Here is a 27951-nt window from a genome sequence, read left to right as displayed (position 1 = left end):
TTGTTCGCGCATCACTACGAAACGACAACACCAAATGACGTAAAAGTTTTTATACATTCATAGGCATGAAGGTTATAGGCTTGCTTTTATGATGGAACTCGCTTCCCACAGCCCCCAGGCCACGCCACCAGTCTCATTCGTCACTAACAATCGAATATTTGCTTAAATTTAATAAAAAAAAATCTTAGTTTTTCCTATTTACCACTATTTATAGCACACTCTAGACTTCATAATCCGCATAAGCTGTTCAACTATGACCCAAATGCAAAGTTCAAAAACGGTTTGAGATAGACAACTAATAAAAATAATTTTGCTTGATATTTTTCTGATTGGTTGTTTTGATTTTATTCAACGAAGCATAGCAACGGATGCCGGGTATTGTAATATTATGGTTATTAATAAAAAATTATTTTCTATGAAGTTATTGTTTGTAACTCTTTTATATACATATCCTAAATCCCTCAAAACTACTCCTACGCGAGCGGGGCCGCGGGTTAAAGCTAGTTCAAAATATAAACTAAATCAATTCAAGGTCTGTCCCACTAAGGCCTTTCGAATACTTTTGAATAATGTGATACACGCAAATCATCCGGCTTCTTAAATGTCAGTTTATTAGATATGACGTTATATGGTATGCCAAGTTATAGAAACCCTTTTTTCGCATAAGAGTATTTTCAAGTTTTGATCACTGTACATATTGCTCATATTGGTGTTGAAAATCGGAAATCTTTTGCGATTGACCAGACAATATCTTATATCTGCTGTATCTAATTGTGACCCAAATTTTATGCATTTAATGAAAGGTGGCTTTGAATGATACATTTTTTAGTAATCATATATTTCATATACATAAGTACCTGATATGATGATTTGTTTGCTGAAGGAGGAAGAAGAAGACCTCCGCTGCATTGGAAAGGCTAAGTGAAGAAAGACTTGTTGATGCGTGACTACCATTCGGAATTCGGGGAACGTAGGTTCGAATCTCCGTGAAACACCAAAATGAAGAGAAAGTTTTGCTAATAGCGGTCGCTCCTTGGCAGGCAATAGCACACCTTCGAGTGTTTTTCTCGACATGAGAAAGCTCCTCATAAAAAATATCTGCCGTATATAGAAATATTATGTACGTGTACACTCTTTTTGGGGGTTTTGACCTAGCTCCTCTTCCTATTTGTGGTGTGCGTCTTGATGTTGTTCAACAAATGGAGCGGCGTTCAGTTTGAAAACGGCTCCCAATGGCAAATATATTTCGGTGAAGAGCTTTCTCATGGCAGAAGGACATTCGGAGGTTTGCATTGCCTGCCACACTGACTCGAACTCATTCGGCTACGGCGGCGGCAATTTCATTACTAATATAATTATAAACTTCGTTTTGGATGTTGACGCAAAGCGACATATCTAGAAACTGCAGAAAATTTCTTTATTGCAATTCGTATAAAATGCATTAATAGAAAAATGCTTGAACGACTTTCATATACTTGATATGTTTCATCAACCCATTCAGGTCGATGTCAATAATTAACTATATGTGTACGTTTAAATGTCAGCATCAGATGAGTTGACATCACAACTATGTACTACCATAATAATACTGTTGCCTTAAAATACATCACATTTCTGGTTCAGGATTGTTAATTTTCTACCGCCGGCTTATAATGGTTTCAATAATCGGGAATGAACCCAATAGCATAGTCGAGTTTTTCTTTCATAAATTGTGTATGTTCGTACAAATTGACTTTCCTTTTGTAATTTTTTAGGTAAATATAAACATTGCACATACATATTACTACGCCACCACAATTTTCCGCTTTAATCCCAATCAATATATTTTTTGCCTATTAAAAAAATAAGGAAAACATATTTTTTGTTCCCTCGTATATTCGCATCACTGCCCTCGTCCTTGTTATACCCAACCCAGTCAATCAAACATTAACTAGCAGGAATGGGCTCGTGAATGTTTTTTTCATTCATATCAATGACCTTTTTTATCACCCCCGGCGGTAAAGTATAGGGGACAGAAAACACATTCACAATCGAACTCACCTCCCGCAAGTGCCAATAACTCATATCATATCATTATAAGACCAATCAAATATATATGCATACACATATACATACATATAACAATATTATAGATGTGACATATATACATATATGTATACGCACACATGTGAGACAATTAATTTCTTGGCATCCTTCACAGAATCATTTTTTGTTATTGTTTTGCAGTCCAATGTGGACCAATCAGTCAATTCGATATCTAGTCAAGGGTCCGAATTGTCCCTCGCAGTGGCTAAATTCATAAATAATTAAGTGATCAACACAATGCACTCTTCCTAATTGACAAGTTAGCAGATATCTTTTTGTATATTTGCGTTTGTCCAATACAAAGCACACATATGGCCTCTGGTGACGATCCAGCATGATTGTCCACCAGGCTTATATGTGTGCGTGTCGGGTGACACTCGTGCTTGCTTCGTGTCACACATACTTGTTGTCGGCTTTTGCTTGATGAAAATCAAAAATTTTAGATATTAGCGTCAAGCACCCGACACGCACACATATAAACCTGCTGGACAGCATGCTGGATCGTCACCAGAGGCCAATACATCACATTGTTTATTCGAATTAACACCATCCTACTACATACATACCTACATATGTAGTTAGGTTTGCCTAGCAAGTTCGTAATTCATTTTAGTGTTTGTACGTTTAGAGAGTTTTGTGGCCACGAAACACTGGACTAGAACAAACACTTTGTAATACGGACGTTACATATGATATAAAGATTTCTTGCCGTATGGTTATTTTTTATGAGATGCGAACAGCGTGTAGCCTGCAGCTAAGCGAAATAAAAGTAACCCCTATTGTTTGCAGCGTGTGGAAATTGAAACCTTCAATAAATACCTCATTGCAGCATGTGTCAATTTGCTTGAACTCCTTTTTGAGCAACAACAAACATTTAAGTACTAAAACATCCCGCCCACGTTTTTTTTTTCTTTTTTTTTCTTGTATTTGCTTTTAGGATGATGGGGATAAACAAATGCTAAGGGAGCTTGTGGTTAAAATTCATAAAATACATTTGCTTGAGAAAAACTGGAATTTGTTCCAATTGTCTGCAGCTCTTTTTAACGACTAACTCTAAATAAGGTAGCACACGTTTACTTCTGTCTGTTTAATACCCAAAATTTAATACTCTTATTATAATGTGAAAAGAATAATTTTAAACTTTATTTAACAAAAAATGCGAAACCGATTTGTTTTTGTTTTTTGTTGTTCAAAATAGTCCTATTGCAACTCAATACTTCAATGCACATAGAAAGAAAGCTACATATTTGTTCCCTTATTGTAATAGGTTAGATGGACCTGATATGCTAAATCTAAAACGTTCACTCAATTAGAATAATGTTATGGATTTAAATAGCATCGTCATATGCCCTTACATACGAGTATATATGGACATTTGTATGTACCTACATATGTATGTACAATACATGCGAGTGCTTACTAACTTAAGGAGGGATATTAACGGCAGCCACCACCGCCGCAATCACGCAAATATTTCGAACTTCAAACAGATGTACGCATATTTTATTCACATGTGTATGGACATACTGCATACAACACATATTTTTATTACGTTTTCTCACACATACATACCTACCTACGAATGTTACTTATGCTAGCATACATATGAACATGCATTAATATATCGCCTATTAGCTTTGGGTGGAAATCAGCCTTCTGGCGATTGGACACGTTTTTTTTTTTGTTGCAAATTAATTGTTCGAGGTCTTATGAATTTATTACCATACGAGATATCTGATGCTTAGCACTCGTCGCATTACATACATACCAATGTATACTGTGCATATAAACAGAGGGTGAGTCGTGCACAATAAATTTTTGCAAGTCTTAAATAAAAGTCTTCTGCGATTACTCCCCATGTAAGCTGTCGACACTGTGGCGGTTCTCTCCTCAAACCCTCGGACATTACTTAATATAAGCTTTTATGATACTTGAGACATGTAGGGCTATTAGTTGCATCCGAAAAAAACAATCATTCCAAAGTTGATTGTACTATTTTGTACATTCGGATTTGTCTTACTTATTTTATCGTATTAAACTGCTTGGCAAAGAGCAAATTAGGATAAAATTTATCGACTCATTTTATTGGCTCGTGGCAAATTTTCACTTCGTGGCATAGTTAGTAATAAATTGTTTTACCTCGAGCATTACTTTATTATATACGAAAATTCAGCAGTGTACAATAAATTATATAAAATAGTTTTCATACTTTAATTATGTGAGCTAGTGTTAAAAGAAAGTTAAGTAAAAGTTATTTTCTAATATCGGACGCCCCTCGATAAATCATGGCAAGTCACCAATCGCACCTGCCGTTCTTTAAAAAAAAAACATCGAAACTCAAACCACAAATAGGAGGAGGAAAATCCTCGTTATTTTATTGTTAGTCCAGTATTGAGCTCACAAAATAAAAATGCTTAAATCATATTAAAATAAAATGTTGACTATCAATAGTAATATTTTATAATTTTTTTTGCAGACTCAGATGCCATGGAAACAGATTCTTCGGCGCAGGATATGCTAACGTGTGGATCCTGCCAAAAAACATTTGCTCTTTCGGATATAGTTAGATTTATACAACACAAAGTGCTACAATGTAACAAAGAGAACTACGGCCAATGTTCAACTCAAGGTAAGCAATCTTTAGTTAAAAAAAATTAATTAATTGATATTCATATAGTCTGCCAGGATAGAGTACAGAAAGATGAATCCTTTTATGCTTATCGTAATTAAACGAGGGCAACTTTACTGTCAATTATTTTGCAAACTCAAGTAAACGTTATAAGTTTTAAATAGCAGAGAATAATAGTACGCCATAATGTTTTTGAACTTCTTTTGCATACTTCTGCCACACCCTGCACGTAACCAAGCGCACCTACCGATTAAGCAGCATTCGCCCTAAAGTCGGTGTTATGTTACGGTCAAGGTCTGTAACTTCAGTAGAATTCCCCACAAATTTTGGGGGAATGTCATAATAACAACAAACGATAAGAAGAACTTCGATGAAAATAAAGTACAGATAAAAGATATGCTGAAAGATAAGTACCCTAGGTGATGTATGGTATTTGTCAATAACTACGTACGCGGAGGAACGAAAGAGCTATGATCAGCCAAAAAATTATGCGATAGATAGATAATTCCCCATTAGCAGGATTTTGGAAAAAGTGTAGATTCTGCAATAAACTAGTTAACAACCATTTTTGGGTCGGGATTTCTTCAATATCGCTGCAGATACAGAAAACGTAATTCTAATAATTTTATATATACATATATACTATATTTACTTGAACTCTATCTGATAGTTAACATTGACTGGCGGGTAAACTTTCAAGAATTGTGGTTGCACAAAGTTCACTTAGATCAGCTCCTGTTTCGTTACAGCATGGAACAGCTTGCCATAATAAAACATGCAAAAATGAAAAAATGTTTTCGAAAATGTCATAATAAATATGCGCGGTATTCTCATATGAAACCAAAAGCTATGTTCCAGAATAATGGATTTTTAACATTTTTGTTGGTCTGTTTAATGTAACAAAATGTTTGCGCTTTAATTTTCTTTGGTACAAACGGGTTAATAATGCTAACATCTTCTTGATATTTAACTATTGTATATCTACATCTATACAGCCTTAAGTCGTTTTGGTTCAAGCTTTCCCCTCTAATCCCCACTATGGCGAAATTACTTCTTCTGAAATGTGTGGCTGCAGATTCTAAGTATGCCAGTAAAGAAGTAAGAGTTTATTCAGCCATGTCGCTTTATATCAAGAAAGGACAGAGGAAAGGTTAAACACTCTCCACTTCGATATAGACCTGGTTCACAAAATTTTTGTGGATAAAAGGTTGCCTGCACCATGGACAGAGTATACTAATTTATTATCAAATCCTCTCCTAATCAATTCATCCGCGATGCATTTTCCAGGAATGTACATATATATCCGCTTAGCCGTATCATTTAGAATAGCTCTACTTTCAATTGCTACTTTGGAGGAACTATTATTGCACTGTAGATATTTCATAGCAGCTGGCTTTCCAGGGTAGATGGTGATCGGTTGTGCTAGCAGTAGCAAGTCTCTGGCTCACAAAGCAGTTTTTATAGCCGATAGCTCAGCTTGAAATACACTGCAGTGGTCAAGTATCCTTAGATTCGTATTCTTAGATTCAGCTGTAGAACTTCTGAGTGAATGCTGCTATCGACCCTAATATTTAGCCGTGAAATATCAGCCACTAACCTTGGGTCAGGTTATTTACGTTATCCAATTCATATCTTTCCGAGGTTATTGAGCAAAAGTGTTTTCAAAGCATAATATTTACCCATGGTGACACATAACATTTCCTGAGTTTTATTTTTTACTGCGTTAATCTCCTTAGTACGCTCCGTATATTTCAATAATTACTTATTGAATCAAAATTTCTGCAGCTCCGACAACCGATAGAGATGCGGACGATGGGCGACCTTTAAGCCTGGTGAACAGAAGGCCTTCAATATCAGCTCCAATCATTAATCGTAAAGCGTCTGGGTCCGGCTCACGCATCCATACACCTCCACCAAGCCCCGCGAATCTTTTAGCTGATGGTGCGTCTAGCACCCCCAAGCGCTTAGTCGATGGTGAGTGCGAAATTTCAAATATTCCCTCTAAATAGCATAATATTGGATTACATTTTAACAGAAAACGACAACACAACACCCAGGAATGAAGGAGTAACCGAGAAAAATACATCTTCGGAATGCGCCAGCACTAATTTAGCTGAGTCTTTTGTTACAAGTGATTCAGTAAAGGTAAACACTATAAGGATAAAGCAGGAACAAGAGCATGTCAATGACGAAGCGAGCATAAATATCGCGTTACATGCACACGATTCCAGCCAGGACAATAACGATGGTCAACCGATGTCAAAACGTCCTAAAATTGAAATGGCTGACGCGGAATCTAACACATTGCACACAGGTATTATTAATTTATTGAAATGTAACACATACATACATAAATATGTATATGTGTGTATACATATACTTAATATTCACACAGAAATATAACATTGTTAGATATAAAACTTTAAATATTACTCTTTAATTAATGTAGCACAATTGATTTTGCCAATCCCTGCTACATTGTGTAGCTGAAAGCGGCATATTTCGTATTGACTAGCCAAAATATTCCCGTTCTAAAGACACGTCCATTAATATAGTATGTAAGTTAGAACAGTGTATGAACATTAAAAAATGGGGTACATAGATGCATAAACGCTAGTGAACTATGTAACACAGCTGTTGATGGACAGCTTGTTGCATAATTTAAAAAGAATTCCGCACAAAAATGTTTTTGATGTTAAAGATTTATTTGATATGTCAACACAAGGAAAAAATCACAGGCTGAAAACGCATTCAATATTTTGACAAGCAAGCACACAGCAGAAAAACAATGAAATAACGTATGTATATACACACATCTGCACGTACATATGCTATGTATGTATGTTATCACTCTTGACCTCTCTGTTTTCACCCTTGCAAAATGCAGTCAGCATCGCAATACTACCAAAGAAAAACAGGTAATCCTGACATCAAAAGCCAACGTAAAGTTTTAAGTATGAGTTCAAAACAGATAAGAATTATCTGTAATGGTTATGCCCTCATTGATGACAAAGGGCACAGAATTTAGTGAATGTGCAAGTATGCGTGCATATGTATGTGTGGGTATGACTTTATTTGTTTTTCAATTTAGATAGATTTTGAATTCGGTTATGTTTGTTACTGATTTCTTCACTAATTCCTTAATCAACATAGGTACAACCATACATACATAATTCTTAAATCTGTGTTAATTATAAAACCTGGACCTTGCAGCGTGCGTAATGATAACGAGAAGAAAGTTGTTTGCTAATAGAAAGATTTTGGAATGTATTAGAGGAAACCTGCAGTTTTAAACTTCCTACAAACGGCGTATCATTTTATCAGAATCTTATCTAATACATACAACATGCACACTTAATTTATCATTATGCCTTGAGACCAATTTTTTGCTGTATTTTTTAAAAATGTTTCTAAAGAACCCATTACAATTATAGTTTAGTATCAAACATTTACTTCAATTCTTGGGTCGAGCATATCCGTCAAAGTTGTAGAAGACAACACATATTTTTCATAACGATCTTTCTCTTGAAAAGTCTATAAAAATGTTAATATATAAAATCCATAAGTTCTTACTAAGCACTCTACCATGTACTAATAATGGGTTTGCAGAAAGATCTTTTTAATGATCACAATTAGTTCAGTACCCCTATATTCCTCGTTTTACATGGTAGACAGTTTCCTGAGAAATCTCTGTAAAACGGAAAACAGGCATAATCGTGGTTTTTCATTTATTTTATTATTTACTGAACTTAAAATTAGAGCAACATATTCAATAAATCATCAAATAGCAGGATCGCAAGAAATATAAAACATTCAACATATGAAAGTATAACTTAAAAAAATATGTGCATTTTTCATAAACATTAAAAATGCACAAAATACTAACAGAAAAAAGTGAGAAGAATTATTGCACGGATTTACAACAATTAATGGTTATTTTACTCAAGAACTAGGCTGTCCAGTTTCTGTGTAAAATCGGTCTCTGAGCTCGAAAATCATCGCCAAAATAACGGTTTTCGGTTAAAAACAGAGCTGATCATAAAAATTTGTAATAGAATTAAAGTTTTTCAAGATATTTACAAAGTTAAAAACGTTTTCAATTTATATTGCAAGAAATATATAAGAAATAAACTTTCGAAATATATTTTTTCCCATGACTAGAAAAAATTTAAGATATACTTAAATGAAAAAAAAACCTCAAATTGAACGCAAAAGCTCTCATTTTTGCACTGTCCATACTTAAGTAAAGGTAAAAAGTAGTCCACTCAAAATCGATTTTGATTTTTGTATCATTAGTTGGTTTTCCTAGTACCTTATCTTAATACAATAACATCAAGGTTGTACACATTGTGGCAAGCAGACACGGACACATATCTTTTTACACGATTTTGAAATAACAGGGCTCAGTAATAAATTTTTTTACACAAAATGTCCATTCTTGCACGAATCTCAAAACAAAAATATTTTTATAAACAAAAATGCCTTATTAAGTAAAAAATGTTCGTGTACGATTAGTAAAGTACATATCCCTTAAGAACAATACAATAAGTACATTTTAGAACTAAAGTCCGACTGTGTAAAGGGTGTTTTTTTAGAGGTTAGGTTTTCAAGTTGGCACTACTTTTTTCGTAGATGGTCTTTTTGACAGCTGTCACTTGATTTATGCTCAGTTTGGTTTGCCATTTAATAATGAATAGACTTACACCTGAACAACGTTTGCAAATCGTGCAAATTTGGGCCCAAAACGAGATGGCCACCGATCCCGATTTTCACAAGAAAATTTTGTTCAGCGATGAAGCTCACTTTTGGTTGAATGGGTATGTCAATAAGCAAAATTGTCGCAATTGGAGTGAACATAATCCAAAAGCCATTGCTGAGACGCCGTTACATCCTCAAAAAGTCACTGTTTGGTGTGCTCTATGAGCAGAGGGAATCATTGGTCCATATTTCTTTAAAAATGAAGCCGGCCATAATGTTACAGTCAATGGAGAGCGCTATAGAGCCATGATTAATGACTTTTTCGTGCCTGAATTGGACGATGTTGATGTTCCAACAAGACGGCGCTGCATGCCATACAGCCAACGCAACAATCGATTTATTGAAGGAAACTTTTGGTGAGCGCATTATCTCGCGCCGTGGCCCTGTGGCGTGGCCTCCAAGATCGTGCGATATAACACCGCTGGACTATTTCTTGTGGGGCTATGTGAAGTCGCTTGTCTACGCAGATAAGCCCGAGACGATTGACGTCTTGGAAGAGAATATTCGGCGCGTTATTGCTGACATACGGCCCCAATTGCTGCAAAAAATGGTGAAAATTGGGCGTCTCGGCTGGAATTTATTCGAGCCAGCCGCGGCGGCCACTTGCCCGAAATCATTTTTAAAACATAATGGCAAACCCTTATCTTTATAATAAAGCTAAATTCTTGGCCATAACATTAAATTATATACGTTTTATTTCATCTTGAAAACCTAACCTCTAAAAAAAACACCCTTTATAAAATTTGAACGTAATTTTTAAGTCGCGTGTAGCTGAACAACAAGTATTGTACACACTGGCGTAAAATTATTCCTCCAATGTTTTCTTTGAATACTTTTTTACTGAATGAAAATAATTATTTTGAGTGACGGAAATCTGTATTTTTACCTTTACACGTTCCATTGCTTGTCTGTATACTGCAGCTTACTAGTTCACAAGTGTCAAATATGACTGACGTACGACGCCACTTGTAAAAACTATAAGCTTTCCCATAGGGTGATGAATTTTGCGCCACCTTGTTTAAACCACTCGAGAAAGCAACAAACAATTATTATTATTATTTATTATTATTCTATTTTTGTTAACTTCCAATTTAAAACCGTGTAAGATCGAAAACGTGCTAAATAAGTACCATGTAAAACGGGAGATAGGTGTGTTCAAAAATATATAGTTTACAAACACCAGAAAACAATTTTGCAAAAATAACAAAGTTTTATGTGCAATGGGTTATGAACTTAGGTCCATACGTAGCATGCCTTTATGGCACTACAACGCATAAAAGATGTGCATCTAGTGAGGCGCTGTGCCGCTTTCAAGTGCTACACCCGCTTTTCAGACATATTTAATAAAGAGAAAAATAGTGCAAATTTAGTCTGAATAATTAAAATAAAAGATAATTATAAATATATATTAAAGCCGAATCGTTTCTTGATTCTTCTTAAAGCCTTATTTTATTTGGCGCCACACTGACAACATTAAATGTTTCATTCCCATGACTTGCATTCAGAGATCTACAATATATAATAGAGAAAGACATAATAAGTAATAAGACTAGATCTTTTAACACAAGCTTTTGGTACAATGAAAGGCAAATTGTGCAAATGATTCAACCATCTTAAACGTTGTAGCATACTTACAAGCATGCAATTCGAGTTAAATGAGCTTATTGCCCCGATATCTACATATAGACAACTGTACAAACGTAGGTGAATCAAAAGTCACACATGTTGACGCGGGATACATCCTGAACGTGAGTAATTGTACGTGAAAGGATGACGCGTACGCACTGCCGGCCAAAAACAAACTCTCCGTTGCACACAAAACATTTACACACTCATTTACAATGACTTGAACGAGTTTGAAATGGAAGCACAATAGAAGTTCTTTTGTTTGTTCCTAACGAAGGGCATGAGCATAGAAAACGAGTTAGTGTTTATGATGAAGGTAAAGAACACAATCCAAGGAGATGTTGAAGGAACCACATACAATAAGTGTACACTACGCCTACCCACTCCAGTGGTTGAAAAATTTTTGCATCGTTGACCTTTAGTTTCTCATTGTCTATAATGAGTGCCAACTCCGGGGTTGTTCGAGTACATGCATACAAAGTAAATAAGAAAAGATAGCTATTCAACACCCGTAAGCTTACAGCTATACAGCTATACACCGTAAACTAGGTGTTTGGCCGAGCTCCTCCAACTATCTCCGAAGCGGCAACCGCTACTAGAAGAAACTTTTTCTTCATTTCTTCTTCAGACTCGAACCTACTACATTCTTCGAATTCCGAATGGTGGTCACGCACCAGTCCATTCGGCCACGGCGGCCACCAATCTGATTATAATTCCTAAATCCAGAATTACGTCCCTGTTGGAGGAATTCCACAATGGGCCAAGCGGAGGTCATTTGGGTATCGCTAAAACGCAGGAAAAGATTAGGCAGCGGTTTTTCTGGGCAAATTGCAGACATTCTATTGCCGAATATACTTGAAATTGCGCGCAGTGCATGGTAGCGAGAGCTCCAAAGAAGAGAAGTCATGGAAAATTACAGCAATACAACGTAGGTTCGCCTGCAAGGCCCGTCTTTGGAAGCGATTTAAGGCCTCCGGGGGATTCAGCCTTCGGGAGATGTACCACTCCTGCACTGGACGAAGGGGAAACATTGGGAAACACTACGTGGTGACATGGATGGATTACACCATCGTGTGAGGCAACATACCCAGCTAATGAGTTAAAAGATCAAGAATCGTTTTGACCGTGTTGTGAACTTCGAAGGATTCAGCGAAGATAATTTGGTTGTTCTCTATAATCCGCAAAGAAAGAAATATCTTCTGCGAAACAGCAAGCGTCCTGTGAAGATCCATTCAAGGAGATTAAAAGATTATATGATGTAGTGTATCGTATACAGCAATGCAAAACTGGATAGGCGAAAGTCAAAGTAGTTTACCCGGAGAGATTGCCTCCATTTGGATCGAAGAATTTGGTGTCTAATCGGGACGATGGAGGATTGTCATATTTTTTTTTAAATATGTTTTAGAACTTTTATTCAAATGAGGCATATATCATACTGAAGGGTAACTCTCGAAGAATACATTTTGGTGTTTTTATTTTAAAAAATGTTATTATTTATTGTTGATGTCGCCCCTCCCCCGAAACGCCGTTTTTTAGAAGAGGCTTGCGGTGATCACGGTAGCGCATGGGCAGCTCAACTGAAATCAAAAAATTAAATGATTATTGTAGAAAAATGTCTTTAGTGAATCTGAACGGGGTATTTGCCCGAAAAAATTTTTTCTCGATATGAAAACCGCTTTGCACCAAAAAAACGATTTTTGAGGGGTTGAAAAATTAAAAAAAAAAGTAATTCCAGCGAACTATGCATATATTTAAAAAAGTGAACCGTTCAGATTCACAAGGTTGTTACTTCGAATAATTTAAAAAAAGTTTATGCAAATCGGTCAAATAGTTTTTGATAAATAATGATCACCGCGACGGTAATTTTCAATAAACACGACTTCGAGATAATCGAGTCTAAAGTTTTGCATGCACTCTTTTATGGATAATTTTTCCGCTTCCACGGTCTGTAACTTTCGTTCTAGTGCTCCGATCTTTATGATTTTTGAATTTATATTTTTAAGATGATATACTTTTAGAATGTGCCATAAAAAATTTTCGATTTTTTAGTCCAACACAAGGTATATATGTATGTAACTCCTTAAGCGGAGGACAGTGTCGTAAGCCCCTAAACTTTGCGAACAGACTGGGAACAATACCGAACGCATGAGATACTAACACAAAAACAAGAATTAACCAGAATATACGGGTTGCCAAGTTTAGGAGGTGCACGCGCAGAGTTAAGTTAAAAGTGTGATCGTGTAAACGAATAGTTAAGCGCTAACGTGATTCAATAAAGTCAGCAATTAATTTTGTACTTTTATTTAACAATCTAGTGATTGAACTCAGAGGAATTATTGTCACTTAATGCAGACAATACGAAGGCAATGGTGTCATCACTACAAAGACAAACAGTGCAGAACATCAGCTAAAATCTCAAAGTAGGTCTCTTCATTTTTGAAACAACATAACGACTAAAATTTATCAAAGAATACTTGCCGCGAACCGATGCTACTTTGCGTTACAAACGCATCCTTGGAAGACCAGAGAAAATAACAATTTATCGCACCAGTACTTATATACGCTAGTGAATCTTGGACACTAAACAAGTTCGATGAGCAAAACCTCAACGTTTTTGAACGTATTACGAGTATACAATCCTACGAAAAATATTTAGCGCTGTTTGCAAACCAGCATCTGGAGAATACGATTCAAATCACGAGCTTCAAAGATTGTATAACGACCCGGATATTGTCACGACAATAAAGCTTAAACGTATCCGATGGCTTGGTCACATTATAAGGGCAGACGCAACATACCCACCGATGGTTGGATGGCGTAGATCGGGACGCTGTGCTATATGGTATACGTTGTTGCAATACTTAAGGGAGGGATGAATCGAACTGGAGACAAATGTTACAGCAAGCCACGAACCGAACCGAGTTGTTGAGCTCACCATTATAATGATGATGTTTTATTTGGATAAAAACGTAAAAAATTCGTAATAATATGTACTTATATCTTCATAGTACATAAATTAATAAAATGTATTTTTGAGTATTCAGAAGACCAACAATCTTTAGTTCACTTAAATTATTCTTCAGAGCTGAATTCGAAGCCGTCGGTTTTTAGTTAGTTTTAGTAACGTCAAGATTTTTGAGTGACTTCATATACAAATAACTACATATCAAAATGTATAAATTTTATTTGGTAATACTTTGAAAATGAATGAATAAATTGGATTAATCTAAAGCTTGAACAACTTATTAAGCTAAAAAATTCGCGTGACAAATTTACTACAGGCTTACTTTTAGCCCAACTTTATTTATCATACAAACAAGATAAATAAGTACAGTTTTCTATCAAATTAAAAAAACATAATATATTCGTCAGCATTATAACGATATTCCACTATTTGGTAATTGAAATTTTAATTATGCAAGGGCATTCATTGCCAATTACTTTAAGCAAATGCTTGCGAATTTCTGTATATATTTTTAGAGATGTATATGGAGGTATACACATTTACATTTCTATGCATTTAGACATACGAACAACCAGGAATAATTATTCGCTCACTCAAATATTCGTAGGTACTATACAAATAACACGAACAGCTTTTCAAAAAGACAATCTGTACTAGCATAACTATACCATATATGACCAGTAGTAATTCGGATTTTAAATAATAACAAACAAAACTGAAAAAGGACAAACAAAAAACAAAAACAATGAATGAAACACAACCCAAAATTTTTGATTGCCAGAAAACGTAAAAGAAAAATTTTAATTTAGTGACATAACTATTTTGGCAGAAATTTACAAGAAAAACCGAGTAGATATATTGTGTACTAAAAGAGATGTGTAGTAGAACAGTAAAAATTAAAATCTAGATTTTTTAAAAATGTTTAAATGTTTAGTTGTGTCTTTTTTCAGGAATATTTGCAGTGTATTCATTGATATCCATGTATGAGGATATACGATATATATGTATGAGGATATATGATACGTATGTATGTTGAATCTAAACATTGTATGCAATTTTTTTCAGCTATGTAGTCATAAAGCGTTTTTAAGTTTTATAAATTTGAGATGAAAAGGGGATCTCTTCAGAGAATTCCAAAAGAAAAAACTGTTGGTGCAGTTCAGTGCAGCCCTTCGCAGCCAAAGCGAGATATTATTTTCAACAAAAATAAACTCTGTGAGATGTGAAAAATGTGGTATACTCGTATTGTCACTTCTATCTTCACCATAACTAACGATGCATACGTCCAGCAGCTAACGTGTCTAAACGTAGAATTTGAAAAAAAAAATTATCAGAACTGGTGAAAGAGCATGAAAAGTTAGTCGTCTTTCATGATAAGACCAATCCTCATGTAACTCACCAGTGAAATATTACTTAGAAGACCAGAAGTGGGAAGTGTTTAAACTAGCGCTTTTTACAACATTGATATACCATATGATTTCCCCTCTTACAATATGAGTATAGAACTCATCAATTTCCCCGCCTTTCAGGTGCCTTGATTCCTTGGGCCACCTTTTTTAAATGCATGTATAACAAATTTTTAAGCCAAATGTCAAAATTTGAATTCTCATTTCAGCACCTTTCATAATATATGTATGTGACCTGGTCTATGAAAAGGTACCTTACGTGTCAAAAAATCATTTTTCACTTTTTTGTTGATTCGAATAGTGTGTGAAAGGCTCTTTAAAATAGTGAAAACCAGAAAGTCATAATTTGTTTAAAAGTTTGTTAAAAGTAAAAAAAAAGTACAAATACGAAAATGACTTATTTTTTTTGTCAAGATACAAATTAGAATAACGAAGACAATAATTAGTGCAAATTAAAAACAGAACCATTCCTGGACAGTCTGAGGTGTAATGAATACGATACTGAAGTCTGTTTTCAAAAAATTTGTTACAAAAAATGAATTCATAACTTTATAAATGGTGGATTTTAAGGATTTGTCAAAACTTTTGTTACGAATTGTGGCATTGTTTCAACATCAAAAATTAATTAAAATATTTAAAAACTGTTATTCAGGTGTTTCATAGACCAGGTCACATATATTGATTTTATTCTTATTTACCATTCGGTGGGTCTTCGAGCTCGGAACCCATTGTGGGCACTAGAACAAAGAACGACAACAACAAACCTCCATTTGGTACTGCCCAGATTCGAAATCTCAGGCATGAAACACCAAGTGATGTAAAATGTGTTTTCTAATAGCAGTCGCCCAACTCCCTCCATTTGTGGGAAAAACCCAAGACGCACACCACAAATTGGAGGAGGAGCTCGACCAAACACCCAAAATAGAGCGCCATTTATATATATGTATGTACTTATATAGGTGCCATATCCTATTGTATTAAATATATAATTTTGTGATCTTGTTCTACTCTCATATAAAAAATGTAAGATTTTCACAGGACATATGGCAATATGTATGTAAATTGAGGTGACATTTTTTTCAAGAATAGAAAACATCAGTAGATTTAGTTGTGCACCCAAAACAAACCAAACAGAAAATTTTCATTTGGTGAAGGAGGGAGAAAAATGTTACATAGAGTCAAGAGAAAATATGATTGCCAACTGTTCCCGACTAAATGCATATGTATGTGCATACATAAATAAATGCTCGTATGTATTTCCACACATGTATAAGTATATGACTATACTTAATTTGTATAAGCTGCAAATAACATTAATCTAAATCCAACATAAAGATTTGTCCGAATCGAATGTATGTATGAATGTATGCATATGTAAATATGTGTTTGCTTATGCTTAAGCACGTGGAGCTCTGCAGTGCAGATGGCAAAAGTACAAAAACCAAGGAAGTAAATATTTTTTGCTAGTTCCTTTTTTGTGCATGCAAGTATTCTGCATGCGTAAAAAATACACAACATAATACAATATAATATACTCGTATACCTATAATGCTTATGTTAACACCTTGTTATGACCAGCAGGAAATTGCATACTTCTAAATTATATTCTAGTGAATAACCTTTCAGCAATCTGTGCCCACTTTTCGGTAATACTTGTTCAACCGAAATGCAAATATATTTTCTCAGTGAAAGAGTGACAATGATATAATAGTCGCATTCAATTCGTCCTCCTTATCGAAAAATTTAAACGGGAAAGCAAAAAATTAAGCGACCCCATTTCGATCGTAAGCTATTTAATGCTTCCAACTTGCATATAGGAATATTGCTAGAATTTCGTTTATAGTCTTTATGGCCAATCGCAAATAAAAACGTAGTTGCAAATTTTTTTTATATTTTCTGAGTACTTTTTTTGTTCTATGTTTTCTTGGGTGCACTAAGTTTTTCATAACTAAACTTTTTGCAACTGTCTACTATTGTTTTTTCGCAAGTGATTGGGGTATCGAAGTAGCTAATATTACCATATTTCCTAACTTTTGAAGTTGTAAAATGTAAAATGGTTCTTAAAGTTCTTAAGCTTGACATCCCAGCTACAAAAAAATTGCCTGGTAAACAGTTATTATACTTACTCAAATTTGATACAAAGTGCGAAGAAAAGTGCGACACAAATAAAATTTCGATAACGGCTTAATAAAACGCACCAAATCTTAATAAACGTGTTGCTGACCACCTCATTTACACCCTACATAAATATTATTGAAATCGGATAATATTCCCGTCCACTTTTTATATGTTAAGACTAATTTTTCATCCGTTCCTCTGATGTTACAAGCTATAACTCGTATTCTCTATGACTTTTTTCATTCCAAAATTCAACAGCTAGTACAAATTATTAAAATATATAGAGAGAGTATACAGAGTTCGGTCCGTACCGAATTTACTTTCCCATACTGGTTTTTATTATCAAATTTTTTACATTTCTTAAACCTACAATATTTGTAGGAAATTACGACATTAACCTTTGCTCTATAATTTCTTGGCCCACTCATAGATTAAAAATGCATTTTGTTTAGTCAGCTATTTTTAAAAACACACGTGTATTACTAGTATTCATAACGTAAAATTCGGTTTCACACTGTTGGGCCAACCAAATATTCTTGTTGTGCATTTTTTAAGTGGGCGTATGTGTGCATACGTATGTGCATGCACATGTAACTTTTATCCTTTATCTGAACAGGCTTAACAGCACAAAACACCAAAACAATTACCGCATCATGTGGGGGCTTAACCCATTCATCAGTTTTTATACGATTCACTCGTTGTTCTTCACTGTTATCGAAACTCCAGGCGGTCGGTTGGTCTGTCAATTTGGCATTTCCGTTGCTGCTCGCACTCGAAATGCTTTCAACGGAAATGCTGTGACCCTGCGGTCAAAGATGCTGTGGATTAACAGAGGTTGTTAAGGATCTTTTTGTGTATTGAATATTTAAAGCAAAGTAAGTGAAGCTTTAAGTTGCTTACGCTTTTTTGGCTATTCACTTGGATACCCCTTATTTTCTATTCGTTTGGCAAAATACATCGACAAATCATATTTAGCAAGAAAACTCAAGAAATCGGGTATTAAAACTATGTATTACTTGCAGATTAAAAACGTTTAGCATTATTAATATCAATCGGTCTTAGACGGAATAGCCATTGGGTTGGTTGGTTGCTTTCAAATATTTGAAGGTTCGCAGTATTGCCATTATACGACTTGTATTGAGTGAACCTACTCACAAAGTGATAACATTTGTGCAGCATTTCGGTCTGACTTAGGCTATTCAATAGACTAGTAAACTGTGATACCAATTCGAATCCATAGAAAAGGCATAAAAGAGGCTGAACGTGAGTCACTGAGTGAGGTGAAAGCCTTTTCAGAACTCGTGTTTAATGACTGCTTGAAGAATTAGAAAACCCGTTATGCACTTGGTTGAAGGCGACTACTTTAAAGAGAAGTAAATAAATTTGAAAGATTAAATTTAGTAAATTTTATAAACAAAGTCTCCTTCCAATTCGATTAAAGACGCATATTGTTACGAATTGTTACGTTTTTATCCAAATAAAATGTCTCACAATTATTCCTCTGACTTCGATTACTGGAATGCTAAAAAAAGTCACAAATTAATGGCAACACAATTTGATTTCTTTAGCGAATCACTTGATTGCTACGAATAGTAACATATACACGCTCACCCGCTTAACTTCAGTCTGAATACCCTAGTGCATGCACCTCCGCTTTTACATATACAAATGCCTAATAACTATCATAATTTCTAAAGTTCTAGATTTCTCGCCTCAGGGGAATTCATGTTTGTGTTTTGGTATCTCATTTGCTGAGTTTTGTTGCCAGTCGGTTCGCGAAGTTTCTCGGTTTGCTACAATTTTTACGTGCATATACATATAATATTAGAAAAGTCACTAGTAGGCCAAGGAAACGAGCTGTTTCAAAAGGTCATTTAGATAATTCTTTATAAATCAGTTTGGCGTATAGTCAGTCTTTGGCTACTTGGTGTGTAATGTTAGGTTCTCCGAGACTATTATACAAGTAGTTAGTCATTGAGTCTTCTTGTTCCACGAATTGTAATACGAATTTCACTAGGCATGCCGAAATTTTCTTTAAAATAAGTCGCTGTAGTTCCAATTATGAAAATAAGAGAATGGCAATCAAAGGGGCGTTAGTTGTCTCTTGGTGAATGCATAGCCAGAACATTCTTCTCAGCTGACTTTCTGGTAAACTTTCTCTACTATCGCTAAAACTTGGTATGTAAGCATGGACTTTCACTGGGAAAGAGTTATATCAAATGTTCTAAAGACAGGCGTACTGCTCCACCTAACCCTCATGATGAGTAGAGTATTAAATGTTAAAAAAAAAATGTAGACATTCTTTCTTCGAATGAAATCTTGCTCTAAATATAGTTTAACACAAAAATTAATGGTCACGGCCACTTTCATACGTCAGCGACATCATATTCTTTTTTCTACCTTTACTTATGCTTTTCTCTTCTTAATTGGCGCGCTAACCGCTCACGCGATTTTGGCCGAGTTTAACAAAGCGCGTCAAGTCCTTCTCCACCTGATCTTTCCAACGCAGAGGAGGTCTTCCTCTTCATCTGCTACCACCAGCTGGTACCGCATCGAATACTTTCAGAGCCGGAGCGTTTGTATCCATTCGGACGACATGACCCTGCCAATGTAGTCGCTGCATCTTTATTCGCAGCGCTATGTCTATGTCGTCGTAAAGCTCATATGGTACAGCTCATCGTTCCATCGACTGCGATATTCGCCGTCGCCAACGTGGAGAATCTTCCTCCCAAACACTCCAAGCGACGCTTCATCGGATTTTGTCATCGTCCTCCTTCTGCGCCATACGTTAGGACGGACATGATGAGAGCCTTGTAGAGTGTTAGTTTTATTCGTCGAGAGAGGACTTCACTACTCCATTGCCTACTTAGTCCAAAGTAGCACTTGTTGGCAAAAGAGATTCTACGTTGGATTTCCATTGTTATTACATTAATTACTTAATAAAAAATGAGGCTAAAGCCATTCGGAATAATTTGTTTCAAAACGATGACACTTTTTCTGAGTTTATTTTCTACAAATAATAGCTGTGGTTCTTGTTTATTTATGGAGCTGGCTGCACACCATGGGATGAACAAAAGATCAGTTCATAATGAAGATGCCGCATTGATCATAAATGGTAAAGGGGCAACTGTGTGCAAAAAACATCGTGCACAATTTTGGGAACAATTGTGCGCAATTTTATTTTTCTTTATAGAAAGTTGTAAAATTAAGAGTGCGTTTATACGAATATGTGCTACTGTATATATAATTGACGCTAGCAAACTTTTTCTTGATTGGAGCGAGCTCCTCCTATTTGAAGCCTGCGTCTTCATGTCTTTCCAAAAATGGTGTGGGCTACAGTTTTAAGGCGACTCTGAACGGTAGATGTTTTTTATGAGGAACTTTTTCGTGGCAGAATGCACTCGAGGTTTACCACTGCCTGCCTAGGGGCAACCGCTATCAAAAAAAGATGTTTCTAGCATTTGGTGCTTCGTACACGGATATTCGAACCTACACACTTCCGAATGGTAGTCATGAACCAATCCATTCGGCTACGGTGGCCGTATATATACACATATTTCCGCGTACATAATCTGTTGGGGGTTTAGCAGGGTTCCTCCTCTAATTTGTGGTGTGCGGTTCCGAGAGTGGAATTAGATTAGATCCTTTTTATTGTAAGATACATACATACATACATGTATGAGTTATCTTTCATGGTTAATCATAAAAATTCTTTGTTTGAGATTAGCGTTTTTTGTTGATAAATGATATCGATTGGCCAAGTTTGTTTTTCCAACATACTATTTCCCCTATTTCCGTTTTTTTCGCTCAACCGTATCAGCTGCTACATAATTGTGTATTCAAAGCTGTGAAGCAGCATTACTTTTTATTTTTTTGCTTTTCTTCATAAGAGTCCCTACATACAGTATGCATGTATATCAAATTTGAGCCGGAGTCAATGCGGAATAAATAATCGGTAAAAGTAAAGTAGGCGCGTGACACACTCGTGACTGGCAACAAACGCTAAAATGGTTTCGAAGTAAAACAGACACTACTGCGCCAATCTAATATACTATTTGACAGGATGCCATCACTTTTTCTATTTTTATGTTCATTTTCATAGAATATGTCGACCTTTTCCGAAATTCTTTTCCTTGTAATTTATGCAAAATAAAAAGTGGAAGTGAAGGATTCACCATAAAAAGCCACATATATTAACACACATATGCAATAAGGATTCATCCAACCCTTTTTAATTATTGGCGCGTCTGCCGCTCACGCTTGTTCAACTAACTACCCTCATATATATGTACGTACATCCCTGTATGTCCGTATGTCGTATGTGCATTGTCAATGCGATGCTCATCTCACGCGAGTATGTTTCGCTTGCGATCAGCAGTAATTGTCGTCGGTACTGCTTCATTTGCATTTGTTTTTGCCGCTGCTGCCACTCAATAGCAGCATATATGTACCCTAATGGAAAGGGGTTTCCGCTAATGAACTAAAGTTACCCGTGTTTGATGTACAAAGGGGCACCGAGGTTATGCCAACATCTCCGGAGATCATGTAACGCATTTTTCCATTTTTCACCTTTGACACAAAAACACTATTTATTGTTTATTCATGTGATGCCAAAAGATGCCATCAGCAAGAGGAAATGGAATATTGCATCATTTGCACAAAAGATATTCGAAATATTTAAAAGAATTTAAAATCAAAAACCGTAATGCTTCGAGTGTTGCATTATGTTGCAACCCATTAAAAACATAGGTTTACATACAATGTAGGTACAAATGCATCGATATATGAATGTATGCGTAATTTGCTAAAACGGTTTGTTTCAAAATGTTTATCTATTTAGCTGGTAAAATTGTTAATTTCGTGTATATGATAGTGATTTTTGGATATACAAAGCAACATTCATATCGAGCAATTAATTCGAAAAAAATTGCATTAAAGTTTTCATTTCATTATGTTTCCTTAATTAAAGGTGAATACACATTTTCATCTAACGAGGTGCTGTGCATGCATTTTTGCACGGCAAAGGCCTGGTGGTCATTTTTGAGTACTTATCTAAAAAAATATTTTGGATTTAACCTTCTTTTAGCTATTGAAGGATCTGTTCCCGTGTATATTTGAATGTTAAAATGATGAGAAAACGCTTCGGCTTGAATATAAAATTGATTTATACATATGTATGTACATATGTAAGCGTGCAAGATACAAACAAATGTCCTATTACTTTGAAATATACATACATACATATGTATACATAGGCATAAGCCAATGTATTGAATAATTGGCAATACACGCTCAACACAAGTAGTCCATAACCGCAAACATAGGTGTATATGTAGGTATGTACAAAAAAAATGTCTCTCTCTACTGATTTAACTTAGCTTTTTCCAAGTCAGGGTGAAAATTTAGTGGCATTACAAATGTGTTACACGTTAAATGTGTAGCATTCCGATTTCGATTTGGCAAATGTTTTAGTTTTTTAATAAAAAAAAGTTCTATAATGCCTTCAGTGTCCATGTGGAATTGCACAGTAAAATTTACAATTATTCACTTTAAAGTAACATCTGGTGTAGTCATCACCGTTGTGAATTTAAACGTAGCGATATCGCTTAAGACACGTATTGTACAAGAAAATGTTCGGATACGCATGTTGGTACGTATGTGTGTGCATACTTCTAAGATAGCCGTTGACAATCGACGGTGTACACTTGCCAAGTCCGTGGATACCGCAATGTGTCGTCCTTGCATGTAGGAACATACATATGCCTTTATATCGATGCCTACACATCACGCCCATTCGCATGTACGTGCTAAAGGATACGGCTAACCCATGAAAACAAAAAAAAATGGTGCAGCCGTATCTAACTGCAGGAAAATGTTTTACAAACCATTCGATTCATCCACTACTTTGTGGTTCGTTAACACATTGGCTTTTTTTGTGGAGTAGAGGAGAAGGGGAAGTCCGATGTAAAGATATCCGAAACATTTGTTACACTTGAAATGATAGAAAACATCCACTGCAGTAATTGGTGATCATTTGTATGCAACAAGCATACTTTTCGTATCAAAACCATTATTTGATAAGAAATAGGTGAGTTTAACCACAACTACTTATAGATATACTCGTACAAATAAAAGTAGTACACGCGCAGCGACTCCTACTCATGAGTGGACTTGTTAGAGCTTTTATTGTTGATGAACAAATCTTTCAAACTAATACCTTTCATTGTTCCGAGTTTAGCTAATTCGCTATCTGTCTTAGTCACAGCGTACAATTCTATTGAGTAGTGTAAAAACTTCACTTAAAAGCAGTCACATGAAGAGAATTCGAATATAAATATTTTACACGCTGCAGCAGCAGCTTAAATAAAAGCAACTTTACGAATGTATTAGATTTATTACAAATACAGATTTACAATATGAGTCTCACTGCCTACATAAGGTGGCTTACAAGGCCTGTTAGGCATTTGTTTCGATACACAATTGTGGTATTAACCGCGAATTTTGAAGTTGACACATTTCTCCTTATGGGGATATCAGATCCCTGAAGTATACCAGCCGATATCGCAGATTCTTCCGTAACAAAATCATTTACTCTTACAGTTAATCGTCTGTCAAAGAGGTATACTTGAAGGCTCCATGGAAGTTTGAAGATTCTAAATTTATGTCTAAGCTCTTCATGCCAAATTATTGGCCAACGTTGAGAAAGATTGTCAAATGCCTTTCTTAATTCATTGGTAATGCGATTAACCTGTTCAATAAATCCGTGTTTCTCAAGAAATACAAATTAATGTGTTGGTATTATGTCGTGACTGGCGGCCGCCGTAGCCAAATGTACTGGTGCGTAACTACCGTTCGGAATTCAGAGAGAACGTAGGTTCGAATCTCAGTGAAATACCAAAATGAAAAAAAACGTTATTTTATAATAGCGGTCGCCTCTCGGCAGGCAATGGCAAGCCTTCGAGTGTATTTCTGCCATGAAAAAGCTCCTAAAAAAAATATCTGCCGTTTGGAATCGGTTTGAAACTGTAGGTCCCTCCATTTGTAAAACAACATCAAGACGCACGTCACAAATAGGAGGAGGAGTTCAGCCAAACACCCAGAAAGGGTGTACGCGCTAATTATATGTATATACATATACATTGTATATATAATATATTATGTCGTGGCTATTAAGGAATGATTTATTTTAAATATCAGTACCTTTTCAAAAAATTTCCAGAGGCCTTGTTGAATGTGCCTTAGTCATTTGACTGGAAATGCTGCTGTTCTTATGGTTTTGTTTTTGGTTGTTAGATATAAGAAAAATAAAAAATTCTGAAAATGGGCCTTGGTTTATTTACAACGGGTATATGAATGACAATAAAATTTTACATTTCTTAACAAGTTCAATTTTATTTTTGGTTTTAATAAAACACATCAACGTGAACTTAAGCTACATTTCAGAGTAATGGGTGGTAAATGGGTTAGTTTTTTTATCTATAAGGACTGTGCATTTTTTGTACATATGTATATGTTTTTATTTAGTAAACGCAAGAAGCAACTAATTTCAGATGAAAGTTTTTGATAAAATGAATGAAACATTTATTACGAGTATTATTTGAAAAAATATTTAACTTAGATTTAGTTTGTATGGCTAAATGTACATTTAGAGTTGCAGTTGGGGACTAAGCCCAATTGAAAACTTAAGTACTTGTTTTTATAATTTACAAATTTTTATTTTCAAGTTTTTTTTTAATTTAAAATTAAAATTATTTATCATCCACACATTTTCTCAGTTCCACATTATTGACTGACATATATGTAATATTATATATGCACACAAGTAAATGCATACATACACATATGCACCTACCTATTTAAATCAATAAATATAAATAAAATTTTATCTAACAATGCAATTATTTGTTTGTTCTCTTTTCAGAGCCCAGCTATTACACATGTTCTACATGCAAGACTCGCTACACATCTGCCTGGCGTTTAATTCAACATGTGCAGCATTCGCACGGCGTTAAAATATATGTAGAGTTCCCCTCTTCTTCTTCCTCACATTCCAGCAGCTCAATTTCGGATCCTGCCTCATCGAATTCACTATTATTAACGCATCCACACTCAACATCAATGCCCATAGTTGTATCAGCACCGACAATAACCTCAGAGGTATCAACGACGCAGCCTTTGTCGACTTTACCCTCCGCATCGTCTTTGTATCCGCCCATCAGTCATCAATCACAAAAATCTGATAACTCGAGTACAAACTGCAGCATTAGTAGCAGTGGTAGCGGTAGTGGCAATGCCTCAGCCAACTTACCAGCGCCGATTTGTAGTGGTCACTCAAATGCTGTCCAGCAACAGCAAATCCAACAACAACTTCAACAACACCGAGTAGCCGTTGCTACGGCTGCAGCAGTTGAGCAGCATAAGCAACAACAGCAAAGCAATCTAACAACAGCAATGCAAAATGCGCAAAACTTAGCAGTAGCTGCGGCTGCGGGTATTCGTCATCATAGCCTGTTGCCACCACCAGATATGCATGCAAATCCGTTTAATCTGCTGCGAATGCCTTTACCACCGTCACTGGCACAAAGTCCTGTAGTTCCTACTGTCGCACCCCTGTTTTCACGGCCCCACCCCGATCATTATAGAATGGAGCAACTGGTATCGGAGCAATTTCGACACCACGGCCTCAACTTAGCAGCAGCAGCTGTTGCGGCCGCTAACTCTCTTACCACTCCGCACTCTGGTGCATCACAATTCAGTCAGGGTAATGGCACTCCTTCCAGCGGTTCGATGGAACCGCGACCGCCCTCTAATAGTAATACCCACCGAAGCTCTGCGCCACCCACACCTTTGCCACCTCCACCAATAAGCATTCCACAACAAAATACTGCTAATCAAGGAGGGCCTCAGACTGGTATGCATCTTGAACCACAGATGGATTTTTACTCGCAGCGATTGCGTCAGCTTGCAGGAACAACAAGTCCTGGGGCTGGAAATATTGTTAACTCGAGCTCGCCGAGTCCAAGACAAAAGCAATCGCCACATTTTGCGAGCCCTTCACCATCCCAACTACCTCCTACACCAGTGACAAACAATACGCGGCCACATTCATTAACTCCTCCACATAAGAGCGATTCTGTGAATCAAGAAAACGAAAATATCAACTCCACGCCACGATCAGCATCTACGCCACCTTCAAAACCCAGCCAAGAGAATGCCGCAGTATTCGCATGCGCTTATTGTGAGAAGAAATTTCGATTTGAAAATAATTTGATTATTCATCAAAGGACACACACCGGAGAGAAACCCTACAAATGCACAGCCTGTGAATTTGAATGCTCGTATATCAATAAATTGATGAAACATATGCGAGTTCATCGTAGTCCAGAGGATGGTGCAAGTAATGCAGGTTCGGTAGATTCTAACGATGCCGAAGACTCAGAAGCTGATGCCGATGCTGACGCAGAAGCAGAAGGAGAGGCGGAGATCGATGGGGAGGAAGATAACATGGATGAAGACGGAATGGAAGAAGATGAGGAGGACGATGCGGAAGATGGCGAAGATATCGATTACGAAGCCGAAGATCTAAGTGTTAGTAATCGGATAGATGGAAAGAGCGAAAGCCCAAAAACCACAAGTACCGGCCCTACATCGTTGGTAGGCGAACTAATGGATAAATTTGGCTTATCGAATATAGCGCAATACTCCGAAGCCTATAAACAGGCATTACAAGAATCTGGAAAATTCAAATATTTAGCAAATAAGGATAGAGACAATAATAACTCAAGCAATTCAGGAATATCACAGATATCAGATAAATTGAACGGTTTCCCAACAGCACTACGTCTACGGGATGAACTTTCGAAGAATATGTTCCAACAGTCATCTCAACCTGATGCCTCAAGTCAAGTGCCGCTCTTCAACCCATTTCAAAATCCTTTTGAATTATCGAAACGTGTTAAAATGGATAGCAACGACTGGTGGAATATGTCAGCTTTACATCGAAATGATTCACTTTTCGAGAATCTAAAAATGAAACCTTTAGGACTGGGTACCGCCAACTCAATGCTCCACAATTCAATGCTAAAGAAGGATAATCGTCAACGCAATGACACATGTGAATACTGTGGTAAAGTGTTCAAAAACTGTTCCAACTTAACTGTACATCGTCGCAGTCACACGGGTGAAAAACCATACAAGTGCGAATTGTGTTCCTATGCCTGTGCGCAAAGTTCCAAATTGACTCGCCACATGAAAACCCACGGACGCACTGGCAAAGATGTCTACCGTTGCCGCTTCTGTGATATGCCCTTCAGCGTGCCGTCGACATTGGAAAAGCACATGCGCAAATGTGTTGTCAATCAAGG

At 36.1% G+C, this 27951-nt stretch overlaps 1 protein-coding gene across 2 annotated transcripts in view; it reads left to right on the top strand.

Annotated features, from left to right (window-relative positions):
• The window catches only part of LOC128858605 (B-cell lymphoma/leukemia 11B), a 111499-nt gene that overhangs the window by 80840 nt on the left and 2708 nt on the right, over window positions 1-27951 (top strand). For both annotated transcript variants that reach the window (XM_054095011.1, XM_054095010.1), the window contains exons 2-5: window positions 4562-4714; window positions 6500-6688; window positions 6750-7028; window positions 25509-27951. The exon at window positions 25509-27951 is cut by the window's right edge and continues 2708 nt beyond it. In XM_054095011.1, the coding sequence (XP_053950986.1) occupies window positions 4562-4714; window positions 6500-6688; window positions 6750-7028; window positions 25509-27951 (3064 nt within the window). The remainder of the gene's footprint in view (window positions 1-4561; window positions 4715-6499; window positions 6689-6749; window positions 7029-25508) is intronic.

This window comes from Anastrepha ludens, chromosome 3, assembly GCF_028408465.1.
Source record: "Anastrepha ludens isolate Willacy chromosome 3, idAnaLude1.1, whole genome shotgun sequence".
NCBI classification, from domain to species: Eukaryota; Metazoa; Arthropoda; class Insecta; order Diptera; family Tephritidae; genus Anastrepha; species Anastrepha ludens.
Note: the sequence above shows the minus strand (reverse complement) of the source record. Positions and strands in the feature narration are given on the sequence as shown.